The sequence below is a fragment of the Perca fluviatilis genome, chromosome 8 (assembly GCF_010015445.1).
Source record: "Perca fluviatilis chromosome 8, GENO_Pfluv_1.0, whole genome shotgun sequence".
Classification (NCBI taxonomy): domain Eukaryota; kingdom Metazoa; phylum Chordata; class Actinopteri; order Perciformes; family Percidae; genus Perca; species Perca fluviatilis.
This window is the reverse complement of record NC_053119.1, coordinates 3,953,288-3,972,419: the sequence shown is the minus strand read 5'-3', so window position 1 is coordinate 3,972,419 and position 19,132 is coordinate 3,953,288. Positions and strand designations below refer to the sequence as shown.

General features: G+C 39.8%; 1 protein-coding gene across 1 annotated transcript in view; it reads left to right on the top strand.

The window, feature by feature from the left end:
* The first annotated feature begins 2,633 nt into the window (after positions 1–2,633).
* LOC120564132 (nuclear factor of activated T-cells, cytoplasmic 3-like) overlaps positions 2,634–19,132 on the top strand; it is a 58,743-nt gene continuing 42,244 nt past the window's right edge. Inside the window, exon 1 of the mRNA XM_039808856.1 lies at positions 2,634–3,044. Coding sequence (XP_039664790.1) covers positions 2,963–3,044 — 82 coding nt within the window. The 5' untranslated portion in view covers positions 2,634–2,962. The remainder of the gene's footprint in view (positions 3,045–19,132) is intronic.

The window sequence follows — 19,132 nt, the reverse complement described above, 5'->3', positions numbered from 1 at the left end:
TACAGGCCGCATTGAACACTATTTGCACATTGATGCTGTGGAAATTCTTCCTGTTAACAAAGACAGCCTCGTCCTCTGATGGCGCAATTATTCTCACGTGTTCCATCAATTACACCCACAACGCCAGGGAATCCTGCAATGTCCATAAATGCCCTTTTATGTGTGTGTAAAGTGCGGGCATCCAGCGGGAATGAAACAAATTGTGTCACAATATTAGGTTGTGACAAAGCTGTCAGTGTTTGGGTGATGACTCTGCTGACGGAGGATTGGGACAGACCCAAGTCATCACTGCTGCATTGTTGCATTTTCCCTGTTGCCAAATACCTCAGGGTTGTGATTACTTTCTTCTCCGGTGTACTAGCGTTGTGGCGTTGAGTTGGTGAAGTAATTGCATCTCTAAGGAGATCCACCACAAACATGATTCCTGCACGATCCAATCTGTAGCGTCTCAATAATTCCCTGTCATCCAGTGTTTGCAGGACATCTCTCCTGCCTCCTCTGTTGGCCATGTTGTGCAGCTGCTTAGGGGAACTCCTAAGCCACTAAAAGTCCTCTTCCCTGCTCTTAGCAGATCTCGCCTTAGGAGCACTTTTAAGCGCTAGGACTCTTGAGGAATAGCTTTTATATTAACTGGGATTTTCGTGTCACTTTTAGGGGAAATTCTAAGAAAACGTCATGCCTCTGAGAATTTTCTTAGAATTTGGCCGCTAGGAGCCACTTTTTGCACAAAAATTCTTTAGGGATACGGGCCCAGATCTTTTGTTGTAAGCTACTTGCGAATCATCTGTGTTATTTTTTTAGGTAATCCAAGCTAGGTAGTTAAAAAGAAACCCATGAGTGAGGCGCGTGTCCGCGCTGTTTTCCGACATGCACTCACAATCGCTCCTGATAGACGACCTGTTGGGCAAAACTAAAGTAACGAGACAATTTTCTAAAATGTAGAAAGGAGTAGAAAGTACCGATATTTGTGTTAAAATGTAAGTAGTAAAAGTAAAAATAAATAGTAAAGTAAAAAAATCTGAAAAATCTACTTGAGTACAGTAACGAAGTATTTGTACTTGGTTACTTCCCATCTCTGTACAAAAGAGACTTCAGATATAGTATTAGGGGACCACTAAGGCCTATATAAAAGAGACTTCAGATACAGTATTAGGGGACCACTAAGGCCTATATAAAAGAGACTTCAGATACAGTATTAGGGGACCACTAAGGTCTATATAAAAGAGACTTCAGATACAGTATTAGGGGACCACTAAGGTCTATATAAAAGAGACTTCAGATACAGTATTAGGGGACCACTAAGGTCTATATAAAAGAGACTTCAGATACAGTATTAGGGGACCACTAAGGTCTATATAAAAGAGACTTCAGATACAGTATTAGGGGACCACTAAGGTCTATATAAAAGAGACTTTCAGATACAGTATTAGGGGACCACTAAGGTCTATATAAAAGAGACTTCAGATACAGGTATTAGGGGACCACTAAGGCCTATATAAAAGAGACTTCAGATACAGTATTAGGGGACCACTAAGGTCTATATAAAAGAGACTTCAGATACAGTATTAGGGGACCACTAAGGCCTATATAAAAGAGACTTCAGATACAGTATTAGGGGACCACTAAGGTCTATATAAAAGAGACTTCAGATACAGTATTAGGGGACCACTAAGGCCTATATAAAAGAGACTTCAGATACAGTATTAGGGGACCACTAAGGTCTATATAAAAGAGACTTCAGATACAGTATTAGGGGACCACTAAGGTCTATATAAAAGAGACTTCAGATACAGTATTAGGGGACCACTAAGGCCTATATAAAAGAGACTTCAGATACAGTATTAGGGGACCACTAAGGCCTATATAAAAGCATCCAAAGAGCACCATGTCATGGGACCTTTAAGTGGAACCCCCGGCCGCTGCGTCGAGTAGTCCACCTCTATATATGGGCGTGTGCCCTGGTTTTTATTTATTTATTTATTTTTTATTAAATGAATATTTGATTACAGTAGAATCTTTATTGGCATTGTGTCAACAAACAAACAGTTTAGCAGCTCTCAGTTGACAGTATAAATAAACAGACAAAAATAGCAAAATTTGAAATAGTAAAATATAAAAATTCTGATAAACACGATGAGGTGGCACTATTTACTGTACATATACAAGGTTATAGTATGAGGTGTGAGAACTACATTTCCCTGATTACACTTGCATACTTTTACTATAGTAACGTGTTGTAATGGAGTTCTTTTTAACTTGTTAGAGTATTTTCCCTTAGTATAACTTTTTTATTGAATTATGTGAATGTTTTCCTCCACTTTCTGCTCATTTAATTAAAAAACAAAGTCCTGAATTGAACCTCAGACACGTAGACCCATCTGCTGACGTCATACCGGGCTGTCAAATGGTGCCTTCACGGGCACTGGGAAACAGAACAGTCTTACAGTACACATGCAAGTGGATTGCAGTTCTTTTCGGCGCAAAACCTCGGCAAAAATAGGTGAACGAATAAATATAAAAGAGCTTCTAAAAGTCACTACTTAAAAACATCCACAGACCCGGCCTGTCTGATGGCTTCCGGCAGCCTACTCAGTGAGCCCGGTGAGTGTACAGTTTTACGAGGAGACCCTGAACGCAGCACAGGGATCAACCTGGAGGAGAGTCAAACTCGCTGCAACTGAACAGAAAACGCCGAACACAACAAGTTTACACAATAATGGGACTTTTCCGTGTTCACGGCGGAGTCCGTAGACATGTGTATTGACCGTGTCGGTGTCGGTTTACAACTTTTAACCGCGGAATTAGTCGACGTGTTTGTCGGCGCTGCTGTTGAAACGGAGTTCTGCTTTCTGTCGGATGGAAGTGAGCGAGACGGGTCGGTTTTAAGAGACAGACGAGCGCTATTAACGGCTCCGCTGTGAGGACAGTTGGTGTGTTTTTAGGTTTTTTTTTTTACAGTTCAATGTCCACAGTAAACTTTGCGGAGGAGCTGGACTTCAGACTGGTGTTTGAGGAGGACGGCGGCGGCGGCAGACAGGCAGCAGGTACGTACGTGTCATTTTTAGCGACGTTATTTAGCAATTTGTCAACTACGTCAAGCTAGCGAGAACTAGCGAGAGTTAGACCGGAAGTTGAGCGCTGCGGTTTTCAAAATAAAACCACTCAAGATCTAGAGAAGATTAGACTTTTATTTAGACCACACTGGGGAAATTCCCTTGTTACAGCAGCTCAAAAAAATCCACACACAGAATAAGACAAATGTGTGTCTGTCTCTCTGTCTCTCTCTCTCACTCTCTCTATCTCTCTCTCGGTCTGTGTGTGTGTGTGTGTGTGTGTGTGTGTGTGTGTGTGTGTGTGAGAGAGAGAAATTCCCTTGTTACAGCAGCTCAAAAAAATTCACACAGAGAATAAGACAAATACACATTTAATAGCATAATAAGAAATAGCCAAAAATAGAATAAGAGTAATGATAAAAATAGTAATATGTACACTATAAACACCCTTATTATAAACACACAGACAGCTACACAATAAAAAAAATACACATACTGATATATAGATGAGATGAGGTAAGAAAGGTTAGATTGTTACGAACATGGGCGTAGGTTTTGTGTCAACATTTGGGGGTGGGGGGGGCATTGTAACCGGGGGTCTGGGTCCTCCCCCGGGAACTTTAGAGCGCCAAACAATTAATTTCAGAAAAAGGGTTCAAGAAATCCACTGGTGTAGAATTCACCTTGTTGGTGTCTGGGTGGGTCTGTTAGCAGGGCCGACATACCTGTGTGTGTGTGTGTGTGTGTGTGTGTGTGTGTGTGTGTGTGTGTGTGTGACTGTGTGTACCCTGTGTGTGTGTCTGTGTGTGTGTGTGTGTGTGTGTGGCATGTGTTTTTGTGTCCGTCTGTTTGTTTGTTTGTGTGTGTGTGTGGGGAGTGTGTGTTTGTTTGTGTGTGTGTGTGTGTGTACCGTGTGTGTGTGTTTGTGTGTGTGTGTGTAGTGTGTGTGTATGTGTGTGGTAGAGTGTGTGTGTGTGTAGCGTAGCGTGTGTGTGTGTGTGTGTGTGTGTGTGTGTGTGTGTGTAGCGTAGCGTGTGTGTGTTGTGGGTGTGTGTGTGTGTGTAGCGTGAAGTGTGTGTCTGTGTGTGTGTGTGTGTGTGTGTGTGTAGCGTAGGCCGTATGTGTCTGTGTGTGTGTGTGTGTGTGTGTGTGTGTGTGTGTGTGAGGAAAGCGTGCTGTGTGTCTGTGTGTGTGTGTGTGTGTGTGTGTGGTAGAGTGTGTGTGTGTGTGTGTGTAGCGTGGCGTGTGTGTGTGTGTGTGTGTGTGTGTGTGTGTGTGTGTGTGTGTGTGGTAGAGTGAGTGAGAGAGTGAAGGTGATTATCTCCAGAGTCCTAGTGAGAGAACCAGAGAGTCTCCTCCTGTTCTTTCTGAGCACGGGGGGGAGATCTGCAGCAGGAGAAGTTAACCCTCTCCCTGATCTCATGTTGCTGATGGAGAAGGAGAACCAGGACATGAGTCGGGGGCAACTAGGGTTGGGTATCGTTTTGTTTTTTTTCGGTTCCGGTGCTAAATCGATACTTTTAAAACGGTTCCGGTTCCTAAACGGTGCCTGAATCGGTACTTTTCAATAACGTAAAAAAAAAATAAGAAAAAAAATAAGGGTAGTAAACAACAGTCAGTGACTTGTTTATTGCTAAGGCCATGGTCAAAATTAAAGATTTAATAATAATGTAATAACTATAACAATAACAATAACTTATTTCACCAGTAAATTGCTGTTGAACCCCAGATGGGAAAAGGGTATTTTACAATTACTGTGAATGCACCACGAGGCTACCTGTTTTAAGTGAACGCACCGTCTGTGTTGTTTAATTCCGACAACGGCAGCTGCAAGTGAACGCACCGTCTGTGTTGTTTAATTCCGACAACTGCAGCTGCAAGTGAACGCACCGTCTGTGTTGTTTAATTCCGACCATATAAACATAGTACTACTACTAGTACTACTAGTACTACTAGTACTACTACTGTATATCTATGAACAGCAGCTGCTGCGCTGCAGAGCAGACTGTTACATCCTGTTGAAGTCCTCCACAGTGAAATACAGTCACACTTTACACTGTTTAACGTTAGCTGTCAGCATTTTACCGGTGTTTAATCCAGCTGCTAGCTAAAGGTATGCTAACGTTACATGCTGTCAGGTGTAGTGTAAAGTCAAGCACCGAAATGAGGCACCGAAACTTTCGTTCTTATTCGGTCTCGTTACTACCGTTTAGGTCGGCACCGGTTCCCTATTGGCACCGAGGTTCGGTACCCAACCCTAGGAGCAACGCTACCGAGCCACTTGCAAAAAACACTGGCGTGTGCCCTGGTTTTTATTTATTTATTTATTTTTTAATAAATGAATATTTGATTACAGTAGAATCTTTATTGGCATTGTGTCAACAAACAAACAGTTTAGCAGCTCTCAGTTGACAGTATAAATAAACAGACAAAAATAGCCAAATTTTAAATAGTAAAATATAAAAATTCAGATAAACACGATGAGGTGGCACTATTTACTGTACATATACAAGGTTATAGTATGAGAACTACATTTCCCTGATTACATTTGCATACTTTTACTATAGTAACGTGTTGTAATGGAGTACTTTTTAACTTGCTACAGAGTATTTTCCCTTAGTATAACTTTTTTTATTGAATTATGTGAATGTGAACCCGCGAAAAACACTGGTACGTGTTTGTTGCTGTGTGCACCGTCAACAAAAGCCGATTCCTAGTAAGTGCTACAGAACCACAGACAGAACATATTTAAACTGGACCACCAGTGAAGGATATTAGAAGTTAAGGGCTGCTCGATTATGGAAAAAAATATAATCACGATTATTTCGGTCAATATTGAAATCACGATAATTTAACACGATTACTCGTCGACTGCTGGAAAGATGTTGCACATATTGAACGTGGAAAAAGTTAAATAAATCAACAGTAAAATCACACACAACTGTGAAATTTGCCTTAAAGGTATAGTGGAGGATTTTCCCGAATTTTAGAGAAGATCCGCCCTCTCCACTTTTTGAAAAAATGCACATGCTCAACGCTCTGCCTGCTCCCGAGAGGGAACGCCTATTAAACGTGTGCACGAGAGTGCACTGTTTACAGGTTGCTGTCAGCATGGCTCATACAAGCTACTTTCAGAAAGAAGATTTGCACTTTTTCACAAATTGAGATGTTTACCGTGTCTGCGCGGTGCGTGACTTGTGCCAGGGCTAGCATCGCTAATCAGAGCTTACATCAACTTTCACTAGCAGTGATTTTAAATGGATTTCTCCAAATAGCACGCCAAACTTTACCTGTCGAGTAGAAACTTGGCGACTGAGGCATCAGTGGAGAGCCCAACCTGTGCTTTTAGCGCACGCCAGCGTGTGAAACATTCTCCCAAAAACACTCCGGTCTTGTTTCTTTCTTCAGAGGCCTTTCTCTTCTTGTCGTACCTTTCGTAGACACTCGTAGCTCACCACACATATACACCTGAAAGTATTCATGCGCAGAAAGCGAAAACTACCCTAGGGACGAGCACGCACCACGGCCTTACGTAAACATAGCGCCAGAATGATTGACAGCCAGGAGGACCAATAGTCTTGATGATCCACCCGGAAAAAGAAAATCCTCCACAATACCTTTTTAATACTTTTCCTATTTAAACTTTATTTTTTCATTCAGAACACGAGAGAAAATAAAGAGTTTACTTGCAAAAACGTGATGAGCAAAATAATTGATTTTCTCGATTTATTCTGTTTTTGTGATCGTTGGGAGCAGAAGTCATAATCACGATTTTAAATTTCGATTAATTGCGCAGCCCTGTTAGAAGTCTCTTTCCCGGTGATCTCTAGCTTTACTGAGCAGCCTCCAACTGAGAGAGACAACGTAGATGTGACGTGAGCAACCTGTCTGAAAGTGTGAAGTCTTCTGGTAGCTGTGCCGAGAGAAATCTCAATCATTCCCAATCTTACAGAGACGGAGAGCGTAGGTATATGTAAGGAGATAACATAGGCACAGGCTAATTACTGATCACTAACATGCTAGTTAACATTAGTCATTAAACCTAAACAGATAATGGAAGTCCAAACTGCCTGTGAGCTTCTCCTGTACTATACGGTAATTCCTCTACTGTGTGACAGTAAGTCTCGTGGTTATGACCCAATCGTTAGCCTATTGTTATAAAAGCGTCTGCTACGGAGCCATAACGTGAGGTACAAGGTAATGGAGCCTTTTATACATTGTCGTGTTTCTTTAGAAATAAACAACGGACAAATAGAGTCTTTAAACTCTTCAGATGTAAAGTTATTCTCTGTCAAAGTGACGTCAGAATGAATGGGAGTCAATGGGATGCTAACGGGAGGTGATGGCTTGGTAGCATCGAAATGGCGCCATAGGAGGTTCGAGTTCTGAAGCGAAGCTTATCCCCTTGTACAGTACGTACCTCGCTGTGGATCTCCTCCGGATTCTGGACTGTTGCATTATGGGAAAAGAGGCTGAATGGATTTCCTGCATTCAGGTTGATTTTTAATTTGTGCCTTTTTCTGCATCAATTTATAGTGCGTCTGTCTGTATGTAAAGGACATTATTATTAGTATTATTTAAACATTCTCCTCTACTCTTCAAAACTTTCTGCGTAGTCCAAACATCGCATGTTTTTCGGGATGTTTTATTTTTGTCTTTTTAGGAATCGTGTACTCTCAATCTCAACAACACCTCCGGTAGGGAACCAGACTTCGTGTTGTCTTCCCGTAGACCGTTAACTTGTTGTCCTTTCGGGTCGAAATTGCAAATGAACATTTTTTTTTTTGGCTCTTTTTTTTACCAACACGGCATCGTGACTTTTGCGTAAAAACACACACGCCACTTTCCTAAAGCCAAATGGCGTGTTATCTTGACGCATTTTGAGCTATCCACGCGTACGTCTACTGGGGCTGGGCGATATGGACAAAATCAAATATCACGATACTTTTGACCAAATACCTCGATATCGATATCGCAACGATATTGTAGTGTGCTTTCACAAAATATTTACACAATGAAATGTTTGATGAATAATCATCAGTAATGTGGATATAATGACTAAGTGGGTAAAGGTGAATAACAGAACAGCTACAACAGTCTGGTAAGTTCAGGAAATGACATCACTTTACTGTAATGCAGCCTTTTAAAACCAAGAAAAGACACTTATGTCATATTACGATATCACGATATCCAAAATCTAAGACGATATCTAGTCTCATATCACGATATCGATATAATATCCATATATTGCCCAGCTCTAACGTCTACGCTAGGGGGTCCCCAACACGGTGGCCCCCAAGGAAAAAGGAGTTGCTTTTGATGCTTCCCTGATTTATTTATTTATTTGTAGTTTATTTAAATAGGGACAGATACAAAAAAAGCATAGATTATTACAGAAATAACAATCCGATGCCTGTATCACAGTGTTTGTAGCCAAGGCTAATTCGCAACACCTGTCCCTATGAGGGCTTTTAACAGTTCAAATAATAGAAGAAGTCAATTTTTTTTTACAATGAATACAATAAAATGTTAAAAAAAAACAGCATAAGTGTAGTAAATAAACACATTAACTCGGACTCACACGGATGCATACCTCACAAACACACAGCTATGTATTTCATATGGCATGATCACACTGCTGCTGCTGTAATAACCATGCTTTTACTAATTTTTTTTAAAGGTGGACAATTTAAGTATAGCCTTTATATTTGTAGTAGTACTTCACGGAAAAAACATTTTGGGCAAAATTACATTACATTAATTTAGTTTATAGAGACACACACACGCCCTCCGTCTAAGGAGAAGCCCTCGCCAGGATCAGGGTACCCCGAAGGCGAGACAAGAGGTCAGATACACCCTACACCAGACGTCCCCAAAAACACCGGCTCTTATCCCCCTGTATATGACAAGCGCTGCCCGAGGGGATCTTTTAAAACCGATGATTTCTCTTTAGTACTCACGGTCTCAGCCGTCCTCCCAGGGTCACCGGAGGTCCCTTCCTTCTCAAGGACGCCCGCCTTGCCCTTCTTGGTCGCCCAACTGAGAGAGGAGGATGCTCAGAGGCTCTGACCAGGCTGTGCTGGGAGGGAAATGCACTCCAAAAACGCTGACTAAGACTAAATTAACGAGCATTATTGTTGACGAAAAAAAGACGAGACTAAAATGTTTTGCATAAAATAAAAACTAAATCTCTCTTCATTTTCGTCTACAATCGTCTCTACTTTTTCATCATGAGATAGAATATTCAGCTGTTACCGAGACCCGTTGCTACGGCACCGACAGGCGCCCTAACGACCGTTATCTACCGGACCGAACAGCCTGCGCTTCTCTCTGATGCTCCTAATCGGACGTTAGAGTCAACCGAAACATCGCTGCACGGGGCGCTAGTTAACACTACACTTGGCAGCAGGTAACGTTAGCCTACCGTTAGCTAGTTAACACTACACTTGGCAGCAGGTAACGTTAGCCTACCGTTAGCTAGTTAACACTACACTTGGCAGCAGGTAACGTTAGCATACCGTTAGCTAGTTAACACTACATTTGGCAGCAGGTAACGTTAGCCTACCGTTAGCTAGTTAACACTACACTTGGCAGCAGGTAACGTTAGCACACCGTTAGCTAGTTAACACTACACTTGGCAGCAGGTAACGTTAGCATACCGTTAGCTAGTTAACACTACACTTGGCAGCAGGTAACGTTAGCATACCGTTAGCTAGTTAACACTACACTTGGCAGCAGGTAACGTTAGCCTACCGTTAGCTAGTTAACACTACACTTGGCAGCAGGTAACGTTAGCATACCGTTAGCTAGTTAACACTACACTTGGCAGCAGGTAACGTTAGCCTACCGTTAGCTAGTTAACACTACACTTGGCAGCAGGTAACGTTAGCCTACCGTTAGCTAGTTAACACTACACTTGGCAGCAGGTAACGTTAGCATACCGTTAGCTAGTTAACACTACACTTGGCAGCAGGTAACGTTAGCATACCGTTAGCTAGTTAACAATACATCAAAGGTAACGTTAGCATACCGTTAGCTAGTTAACACTACACTTGGCAGCAGGTAACGTTAGCCCGTTAGCTAGTTAACACTACACTTGGCAGCAAGTAACATTAGCATACCGTTAGCTAGTTAACACTACACTTGGCAGCAGGTAACGTTAGCATACCGTTAGCTAGTTAACACTACACTTGGCCGCAGGTAACGCGTACCTACCGTTAGCTAGTTAACACTACACTTGGCAGCAGGTAACGTTAGCATACCGTTAGCTAGTTAACACTACACTTGGCAGCTGGTAACGCGTTAGCCCACCGTTAGCTAGTTAACACTACACTTGGCGCAGGTAACGTTAGCCTACCGTTAGCTAGTTAACACTACACTTGGCAGCAGGTAACGTTAGCATACCGTTAGCTAGTTAACACTACACTTGGCAGCAGGTAACGTGCAGCTACCGTTAGCTAGTTAACACTACACTTGGCAGCAGGTAACGTTAGCATACCGTTAGCTAGTTAACACTACACTTGGCAGCAGGTAACGTTAGCCTACCGTTAGCTAGTTAACACTACACTTGGCAGCAGGTAACGTTAGCCTACCGTTAGCTAGTTAACACTACACTTGGCAGCAGGTAACGTTAGTCTACCGTTAGCTAGCATTTATTGTAAAATATCCCTTTCCCCCTGCAGTGGTTGTTTTTGTCGTTTACTGGTGAAATAAGGAAGAGGCTCAATATTTATATAACTTTATATAATTTATTAATTTTTATAACTATTTGACTGAAATGGTTATCAGAAATAATTTATTTAAAAAAAGACTGAAATGTTTTGACTAAAACTTGACTAAAATGACGAGAATTTTAGTCGACTAAAACTTGACTAACAAAAATGTTTGGCATGAGACTAAGACTAAGACTAAATTAAAAATAGGTGACAAAATTAACACTATCTGCATGTCCAAGTCGATCCCCCACTGGGACGCGACTCTCCACGGGCGGTTAAAGAGGAGTCGCTGACTCCCTTTAGGGGGGGAACCCTCCCTGCTTGGCGGAGGGCAAGACGATCCCAGAGAACATTAAAGGACTAGCAAAGGTTGGCTCCCCTAGTCCAAAGTCGGACTCAGGTGGTTTTTATTATTTTGTGACAAAAGCAGAAATTAAAAGCAAGTGGTCCTCTACAAAATAAACCTAAAACTAAAAATAAAGATAAAGCCTCTGCTCCAACAGAGGTATTTAAAACTGCTTCTCTTTCCCTCCTGGCTCTGTCTCTCCCACACTCATATGAGTGCAGGTAATCTCCTCTCTGGTGTCAAAAGAGGGCAAATAAATCTTCCCCAAAACGCACCGAAAAGAGCGTCTGGGTAAACTAAGAGAGAAGAGCGCTTTTTAGCTAAAACAATCCATATTTATACACAAAAAACATTTTACTCCTCCCAAAGTTATCCAAAGGAACGTACTTTATGTACTTCCTTGTCCTAGTAAGGTAATGTAGGAAACACTTCACAAATAACGTTACAGTATATGAACTTCATGAACTCTACAGCTCGTGTGCTGTGTATGGCCACACATGCGCCTTCAAGACGCACACACACACACACACACACACACACACACACACACACACACACACACACACACACACACACACACACACACACAGCTGCATGCACCGGTCAAGGCCGCATCTCCTCTTATCTGTCTAGGTGCTTTCCTACACTCTACAGTTTCTCAATGAGAGCTCTTTCTGTCATAAAATGCAAAAACAGATCAGTATATAAGCAAAAGACGATATATGTTATTTTTTGGGGGGTTTTCAACACACACAGCAACTCTAAGCAATGATATAGTTTGCTTTTCAAAACACATCTATCTAAGTGATTATATAGTTATCTTGTTAATACTGACAACGCTATATATATGGTGTGAAGCAAGAAATGACATGGATTCTGCTATTTCTTTGTTTTTGAGTTTTCATCTGGCCTCGTGGACAACAGTAGCCCCCTCAGGCCTGTTCTAAAAATGAAAATTGAATATTGATATTGTCTGTTTCCCACCTTGTTAAGTCATTGTTGATAATTATTGTGAGAAATCATTAACATGATCAGTGTCGTCACATAGATGAGCATCATTAATCATTAATAATCATATATAACTATCATTAATCATTAATAATCATATTTAACTATCATTAATCATTAATAATTATATAGAACTATCATTAATCATTAATAATCATATATAACTATCATTAATCATTAATAATCATATATAACTATCATTAATCATTAATAATTATATATAACTAAAGGCAAACTGAGCACATGTGTTATTTCAGAAGAGTGTATCAAACTGGTAGCCCTTCATATGACTAAATACCCATGAAGTAGCTCTCCGTTTCTAAAAGGTTGGTGACCCCTGCTTTAAACCAATCACAATCGTTGGTGACCCCTGCTTTAAACCAATCACAATCGTTGGTGACCCCTGCTTTAAACCAATCACAATCGTTGGTGACCCCTGCTTTAAACCAATCACAATCGTTGGTGACCCCTGCTTTAAACCAATCACAATCGTTGGTGACCCCTGCTTTAAACCAATCACAATCGTTGGTGACCCCTGCTTTAAACCAATCACAATCGTTGGTGACCCCTGCTCTACGCTGTTATACAGAGGATGTAAAACATAACTATTTAAAATTTTTTTCACTTTTCTCGATGTATTTGTCACTTTTCTTGATGTATTTGTCACTTTTCTCGATGTATTTGTCACTTTTCTTGACATATTTGTCACTTTTCTCTATATATTTGTCACTTTTCTTATTTGTAATTTTTCCTCCCACTTTAATTTGTCATTTCGCATTTGTCACTTTTCTCTATGTATTTGTCACTTTTCTTGACATATTTGTCACTTTTCTCTATGTATTTGCCACTTTTCTTGACATATTTGTCACTTTTCTCGATGTATTTGCCACTTTTCTTGACGTATTTGTCACTTTTCTTGACATATTTGTCACTTTTCTCGATGTATTTGTCACTTTTCTTGACATATTTGTCACTTTTCTTGACATATTTGTCACTTTTCTCTATGTATTTGTCACTTTTCTTGACGTGTTTGTCACTTTTCTTGACGTGTTTGCCACTTTTCTTGACGTATTTGTCACTTTTCTTGACGTATTTGTCACTTTTCTTGATGTATTTGTCACTTTTCTTGATGTATTTGTCACTTTTCTTGACGTGTTTGTCACTTTTCTCAACGCTTTTGTCACTTTTCTTGATGTATTTGTCACTTTTCTTGACGTGTTTGTCACTTTTCTCAACGCTTTTGTCACTTTTCTTGATGTATTTGTCACTTTTCTTGACGTGTTTGTCACTTTTCTTGACGTGTTTGTCACTTTTCTCAACGCTTTTGTCACTTTTCTTGATGTATTTGTCACTTTTCTTGACGTGTTTGTCACTTTTCTTGACGTGTTTGTCACTTTTCTCAACGCTTTTGTCACTTTTCTTGACGTATTTGTCACTTTTCTCGATGTATTTGTCACTTTTCTTGACATATTTGTCACTTTTCTTGACGTATTTGTCACTTTTCTTGACATATTTGTCACTTTTCTCTATGTATTTGTCACTTTTCTTGACATATTTGTCACTTTTCTCTATGTATTTGCAATTTTTCTTAACATATTTGTCATTTCTCTACTTTTCTTACGTATTTGTCACCTTTTCTTAATATTTGTCACTTTTCTCGATGTATTTTCCACTTTTCCTGACATATTTGTCACTTTTCTTGACATATTTGTCACTTTTCTCTATGTATTTGTCACTTTTCTTGACGTGTTTGTCACTTTTCTGACGTGTTTGTCACTTTTCTGATCGCGGTTTGCCACTTTTCTTGACGTATTTGTCACTTTTCTTGATGTATTTGTCACTTTTCTTGATGTATTTGTCACTTTTCTTGACGTGTTTGTCACTTTTCTCAACGCTTTTGTCACTTTTCTTGATGTATTTGTCACTTTTCTTGATGTATTTGTCACTTTTCTTGATGTATTTGTCACTTTTCTTGACGTGTTTGTCACTTTTCTCAACGCTTTTGCTACTTTTCTTGACGCTTTTGCAACTTTTCTTGACATATTTGCCACTTTTCTTGATCGTATTTGTCACTTTTCTTGATCGGTTTTGGCAACTTTTCTCGATGTATTTGTCACTTTTCTTGATATATTTGTCACTTTTCTTGATCGATTTTGTCACTTTTCTTGACATATTTGTCACTTTTCTCTATGTATTTGTCACTTTTCTTGACATATTTGTCACTTTTCTCTATGTATTTGCCACTTTTCTTGACATATTTGTCACTTTTCTCGATGTATTTGCCACTTTTCTTGACGTATTTGTCACTTTTCTTGACATATTTGTCACTTTTCTCGACGTATTTGCCACTTTTCTTGACATATTTGTCACTTTTCTTGACATATTTGTCACTTTTCTCTATGTATTTGTCACTTTTCTTGACGTGTTTGTCACTTTTCTTGACGTGTTTGTCACTTTTCTTGACGTGTTTGTCACTTTTCTCAACGCTTTTGTCACTTTTCTTGATGTATTTGTCACTTTTCTTGATGTATTTGTCACTTTTCTTGATGTATTTGTCACTTTTCTTGACGTGTTTGTCACTTTTCTCAACGCTTTTGCTACTTTTCTTGACGCTTTTGCCACTTTTCTTGACATATTTGCCACTTTTCTTGACGTATTTGTCACTTTTCTTGACGTGTTTGCCACTTTTCTCGATGTATTTGTCACTTTTCTTGACATATTTGTCACTTTTCTTGACGTATTTGTCACTTTTCTTGACATATTTGTCACTTTTCTCTATGTATTTGTCACTTTTCTTGACATATTTGTCACTTTTCTCTATGTATTTGCCACTTTTCTTGACATATTTGTCACTTTTCTCGATGTATTTGCCACTTTTCTTGACGTATTTGTCACTTTTCTTGACATATTTGTCACTTTTCTTGACGTGTTTGTCACTTTTCTTGACGTGTTTGCCACTTTTCTTGACGTATTTGTCACTTTTCTTGACGTATTTGTCACTTTTCTTGACATATTTGTCACTTTTCTTGACGTATTTGTCACTTTTCTTGACATATTTGTCACTTTTCTTGACGTGTTTGTCACTTTTCTTGACGTGTTTGCCACTTTTCTCTATGTATTTGTCACTTTTCTCGATGTATTTGTCACTTTTCTCGATGTATTTGTCACTTTTCTTGACGTGTTTGTCACTTTTCTTGACGTGTTTGTCACTTTTCTTGACGTATTTGTCACTTTTCTTGACGTGTTTGCCACTTTTCTCGATGTATTTGTCACTTTTCTCGATGTATTTGTCACTTTTCTTGACGTGTTTGCCACTTTTCTCGATGTATTTGTCACTTTTCTCGATGTATTTGTCACTTTTCTCGACGTGTTTGTCACTTTTCTTGACGTGTTTGTCACTTTTCTCAACGCTTTTGCTACTTTTCTCGACGTACACGAAACGCACCTCACACCGCGCGCACCACCCGGAGGAAAAAGTGAGAGAGAGAAAAAGGAGAGGTCGCAGTTCGGACGATGACGATCCGGTTGAGATTGTGTGTGTGTGTGTGTGTGTGTGTGTGTGTGCGTCCTCGAGATCTGACCACACACAAACACACGTAAACTTCACGGTTGTTGCATGAAATGTCGTTTGTGTTTAGCCTACATCATCATTTTCTATCATGTGAAATAAGAGGCCAAACCAGCCTGGTTGTGAAGCTGCAGACAGATGCTCCCCAGCAGTCTGCTCCCCCTGCTGCTCATAAGGTGCCTCTGCACCCCTTTTGTTTCAGACCCTCCCACCAGCCTTTGGGCCACGCCTCCTCATTTACATTGACATGTGTCAAGTCCAAATGAAAAGCCAATGTTAAATGGAAATTCAAAAGCCAAATATTAAATGAAAATTAAAAGCCAATGATAAATTGAAATTCAAAAGCCAAATATTAAATGAAAATGAAAAGCCAATGTTAAATTGAAATTCAAAAGCCAAAGCCAAATGAAAAAAATAATAATATTTTTAATTTCATCTCGCTTTGTTTTCTCTTTGGACTTTCAATTTCTCTTTGGACTTTCAATTTGAATTATGAATAAATATTTCCTCCATAGTAGGACTGTAGGACTGTAGGACTGTAGGACTGTAGGACTATAGGACTGTAGGACTATAGGACTGTAGGACTATAGGACTGTAGGACTGTAGGACTGTAGGACTGTAGGACTGTAGGACTATAGGACTGTAGGACTGTAGGACTATAGGACTGTAGGACTGTAGGACTGTAGGACTATAGGACTGTAGGACTGTAGGACTATAGGACTGTAGGACTATAGGACTGTAGGACTGTAGGACTATAGGACTATAGGACTGTAGGACTGTAGGATTGTAGGATTGTTGGCCGTACGGTCTTTTACTTTGAAATTTTTAACCGGAAGTTGTGTTGTTTTTACTTTCAGTGGATGTGACACATCCAGCTGTCTGTCGTTAAATTTAGGTTTACTGAATGTGGCTCAGCGAGGCGAAGAAGTGACTAAATCTGCCTCTTCTGAAAGCCACTGAGACCTCCGGAGACTTTATTGATTATAGTTTTTACAGATTGGTCTGCTGTAGTTTTTAAGTATTGATCGGTAAGCTGTTGGACAAGTTGCTGTAATTATTTGGGATGGGTTTTAGACTGTTGGTCTGACAGAACAAGACATTTAAAGTGTCCATATTATGAAAAAAAAATCACTTTTTCTGGGATTTAGGGTGTTATTTTGTGTCTCTGGGGGCTTCCGCACACATACAAACTTGTAAAAAAATCCATCCATGGTGTTCTGAGTGAGATCTGGTTTCTGAATGTGTCCTGCCTTCAGTCTCCTGGTGAGCTGGTCAAAATCTGCACGGCTTTCTACGGCACTAGCCGAGACGAGGGGCCTAGAGGGGCTAACCGTTAGCATGCTAGCTCGTTCTCAATGGCAAAACACTGCTACAACACACACTAGTTCACCATAATCTCCAAAATAACTACTTCCATGTCCCTGTTCTGCAGGTATTCCACGCAAAGTGTGAAGTGTGCCCTCGTTTAGAAGAAGTGGGGAGCTGATCTAGTTTATCTGGATGTTTGACCCTGTGATGTGTAGCTGATCTAGTTTATCTGGATGTTTGACTCTGTGATGTGAAGCTGATCTAGTTTATCTGGATGTTTGACCCTGTGATGGATGTTAGACCCTGTGATGTGAAGCTGATCTAGTTTATCTAGATGTTTGACCCTGTGATGTGAAGCTGATCTAGTTTATCTGGATGTTAGACCCTGTGATGTGAAGCTGATCTAGTTTATCTGGATGTCTGACCCTGTGATGTGAAGCTGATCTAGTTTATCTAGATGTTTGACCCTGTGATGTGAAGCTGATCTAGTTTATCTGGATGTTAGACCCTGTGATGTGATGCTGATCTAGTTTATCTAGATGTTTGACCCTGTTGACTATAGATACTCTGTATATATAAAGATGTTTGACCCTGTGATGTGAAGCTGATCTAGTTTATCTGGATGTTTGACTCTGTGATGTGATGCTGATCTAGTTTATCTGGATGTTTGACCCTGTGATGTGAAGCTGATCTAGTTTATCTGGATGTTTGACCCTGTGATGTGAAGCTGATCTAGTTTATCTGGATGTTTGACCCTGTGATGTGAAGCTGATCTAGTTTATCTAGATGTTGCTAGCTTGCTAACTTTCCACTCCATCACACATGTTACTAGCTAGTGTGTGATATGTTTTTTGGGGCTTTAATCGTTACTGTGCTGGAGAGGATGTTCATTTTACTTGCAGAGTGTGATAATTGTACATTTTATTTTAGTATTTGTTAATATTTGTTATTTTTCATATAATATATTTAATATTTGTTAATTCCTTTGGCTACAGCCTTAGGCTAAACATTTGACATAATATAAACAATATGATATTCAAACTTTTGACTGCTTTCTTTAATAACTAAACAACACAATACTTGTACTTTTACTTTCAGTACTTGAGTAGTACATTTTAAAATAAACCACTTGCAATACTTAAGTACAAGAAATGTTGAATACTTTAGTATTTCCACTTAAGTGTTGTGCTTAAAGAGCACTTCTACTTCTACTCAAGTCAATTTTTCGATCGAGCACTTGTACTTTTACTCAAGTATGGGTCTCTAGTACTTTACACACGTCTGTAAATAAATAACAGTCGAAAAGCTTAAAGACAAAACTTGCTAAAGAAGTCCAAATGAAGGCTCTATTGTAAAGGACAAAACAATGGATGTAATATACAGTACAGGCCAAAAGTTTGGACACACCTTCTCATTCAATGCGTTTCCTTTTTATTTCCATGACTATTTACATTGTAGATTCTCACTGAAGGCATCAAAACTATGAATGAACACATATGGAATTATGTACTTAACAAAAAAGTGTGAAATAACTGAAAACATGTCTTATATTTTAGATTCCTCAAAGTAGCCACCCTTTGCTTTTTTTATTAATAAGGGAAATAATTCCACTAATGAACCCTGACAAAGCACACCTGTGAAGGTAAAACCATTTCAGGTGACTACCTCATGAAGCTCATTGAGAGAACACCAAGGGTTTGCAGAGTTATCAAAAAAAGCAAAGGGTGGCTACTTTGAAGAATCTAAAATATAAGACATGTTTTCAGTTATTTCACACTTTTTTGTTAAGTACATAATTCCATATGTGTTCATTCATAGTTTTGATGCCTTCAGTGAGAATCTACAATGTAAATAGTCATGAAAATAAAAAAGGAAACGCATTGAATGAGAAGGTGTGTCCAACACTTTTGGCCTGTACTGTACAATGGATGGACAGATACTGTAGATGTGTGTTGAGTTTGTGTTTCAGGCTCTGTGCAGACAGACAGACAGAGAGACAGACAGCCTGTCTGCCGGCAGGTTTTAGTTCCTGGTTTTTGTAACCGCTCTGTAGCATGCAGCTGGCTGTTCCTCCTTCCCTCCCCTCTTTCTGCCCTGGAGGGAGGGAGGGAGGGAGGGAGGGAGGGGCAACTGC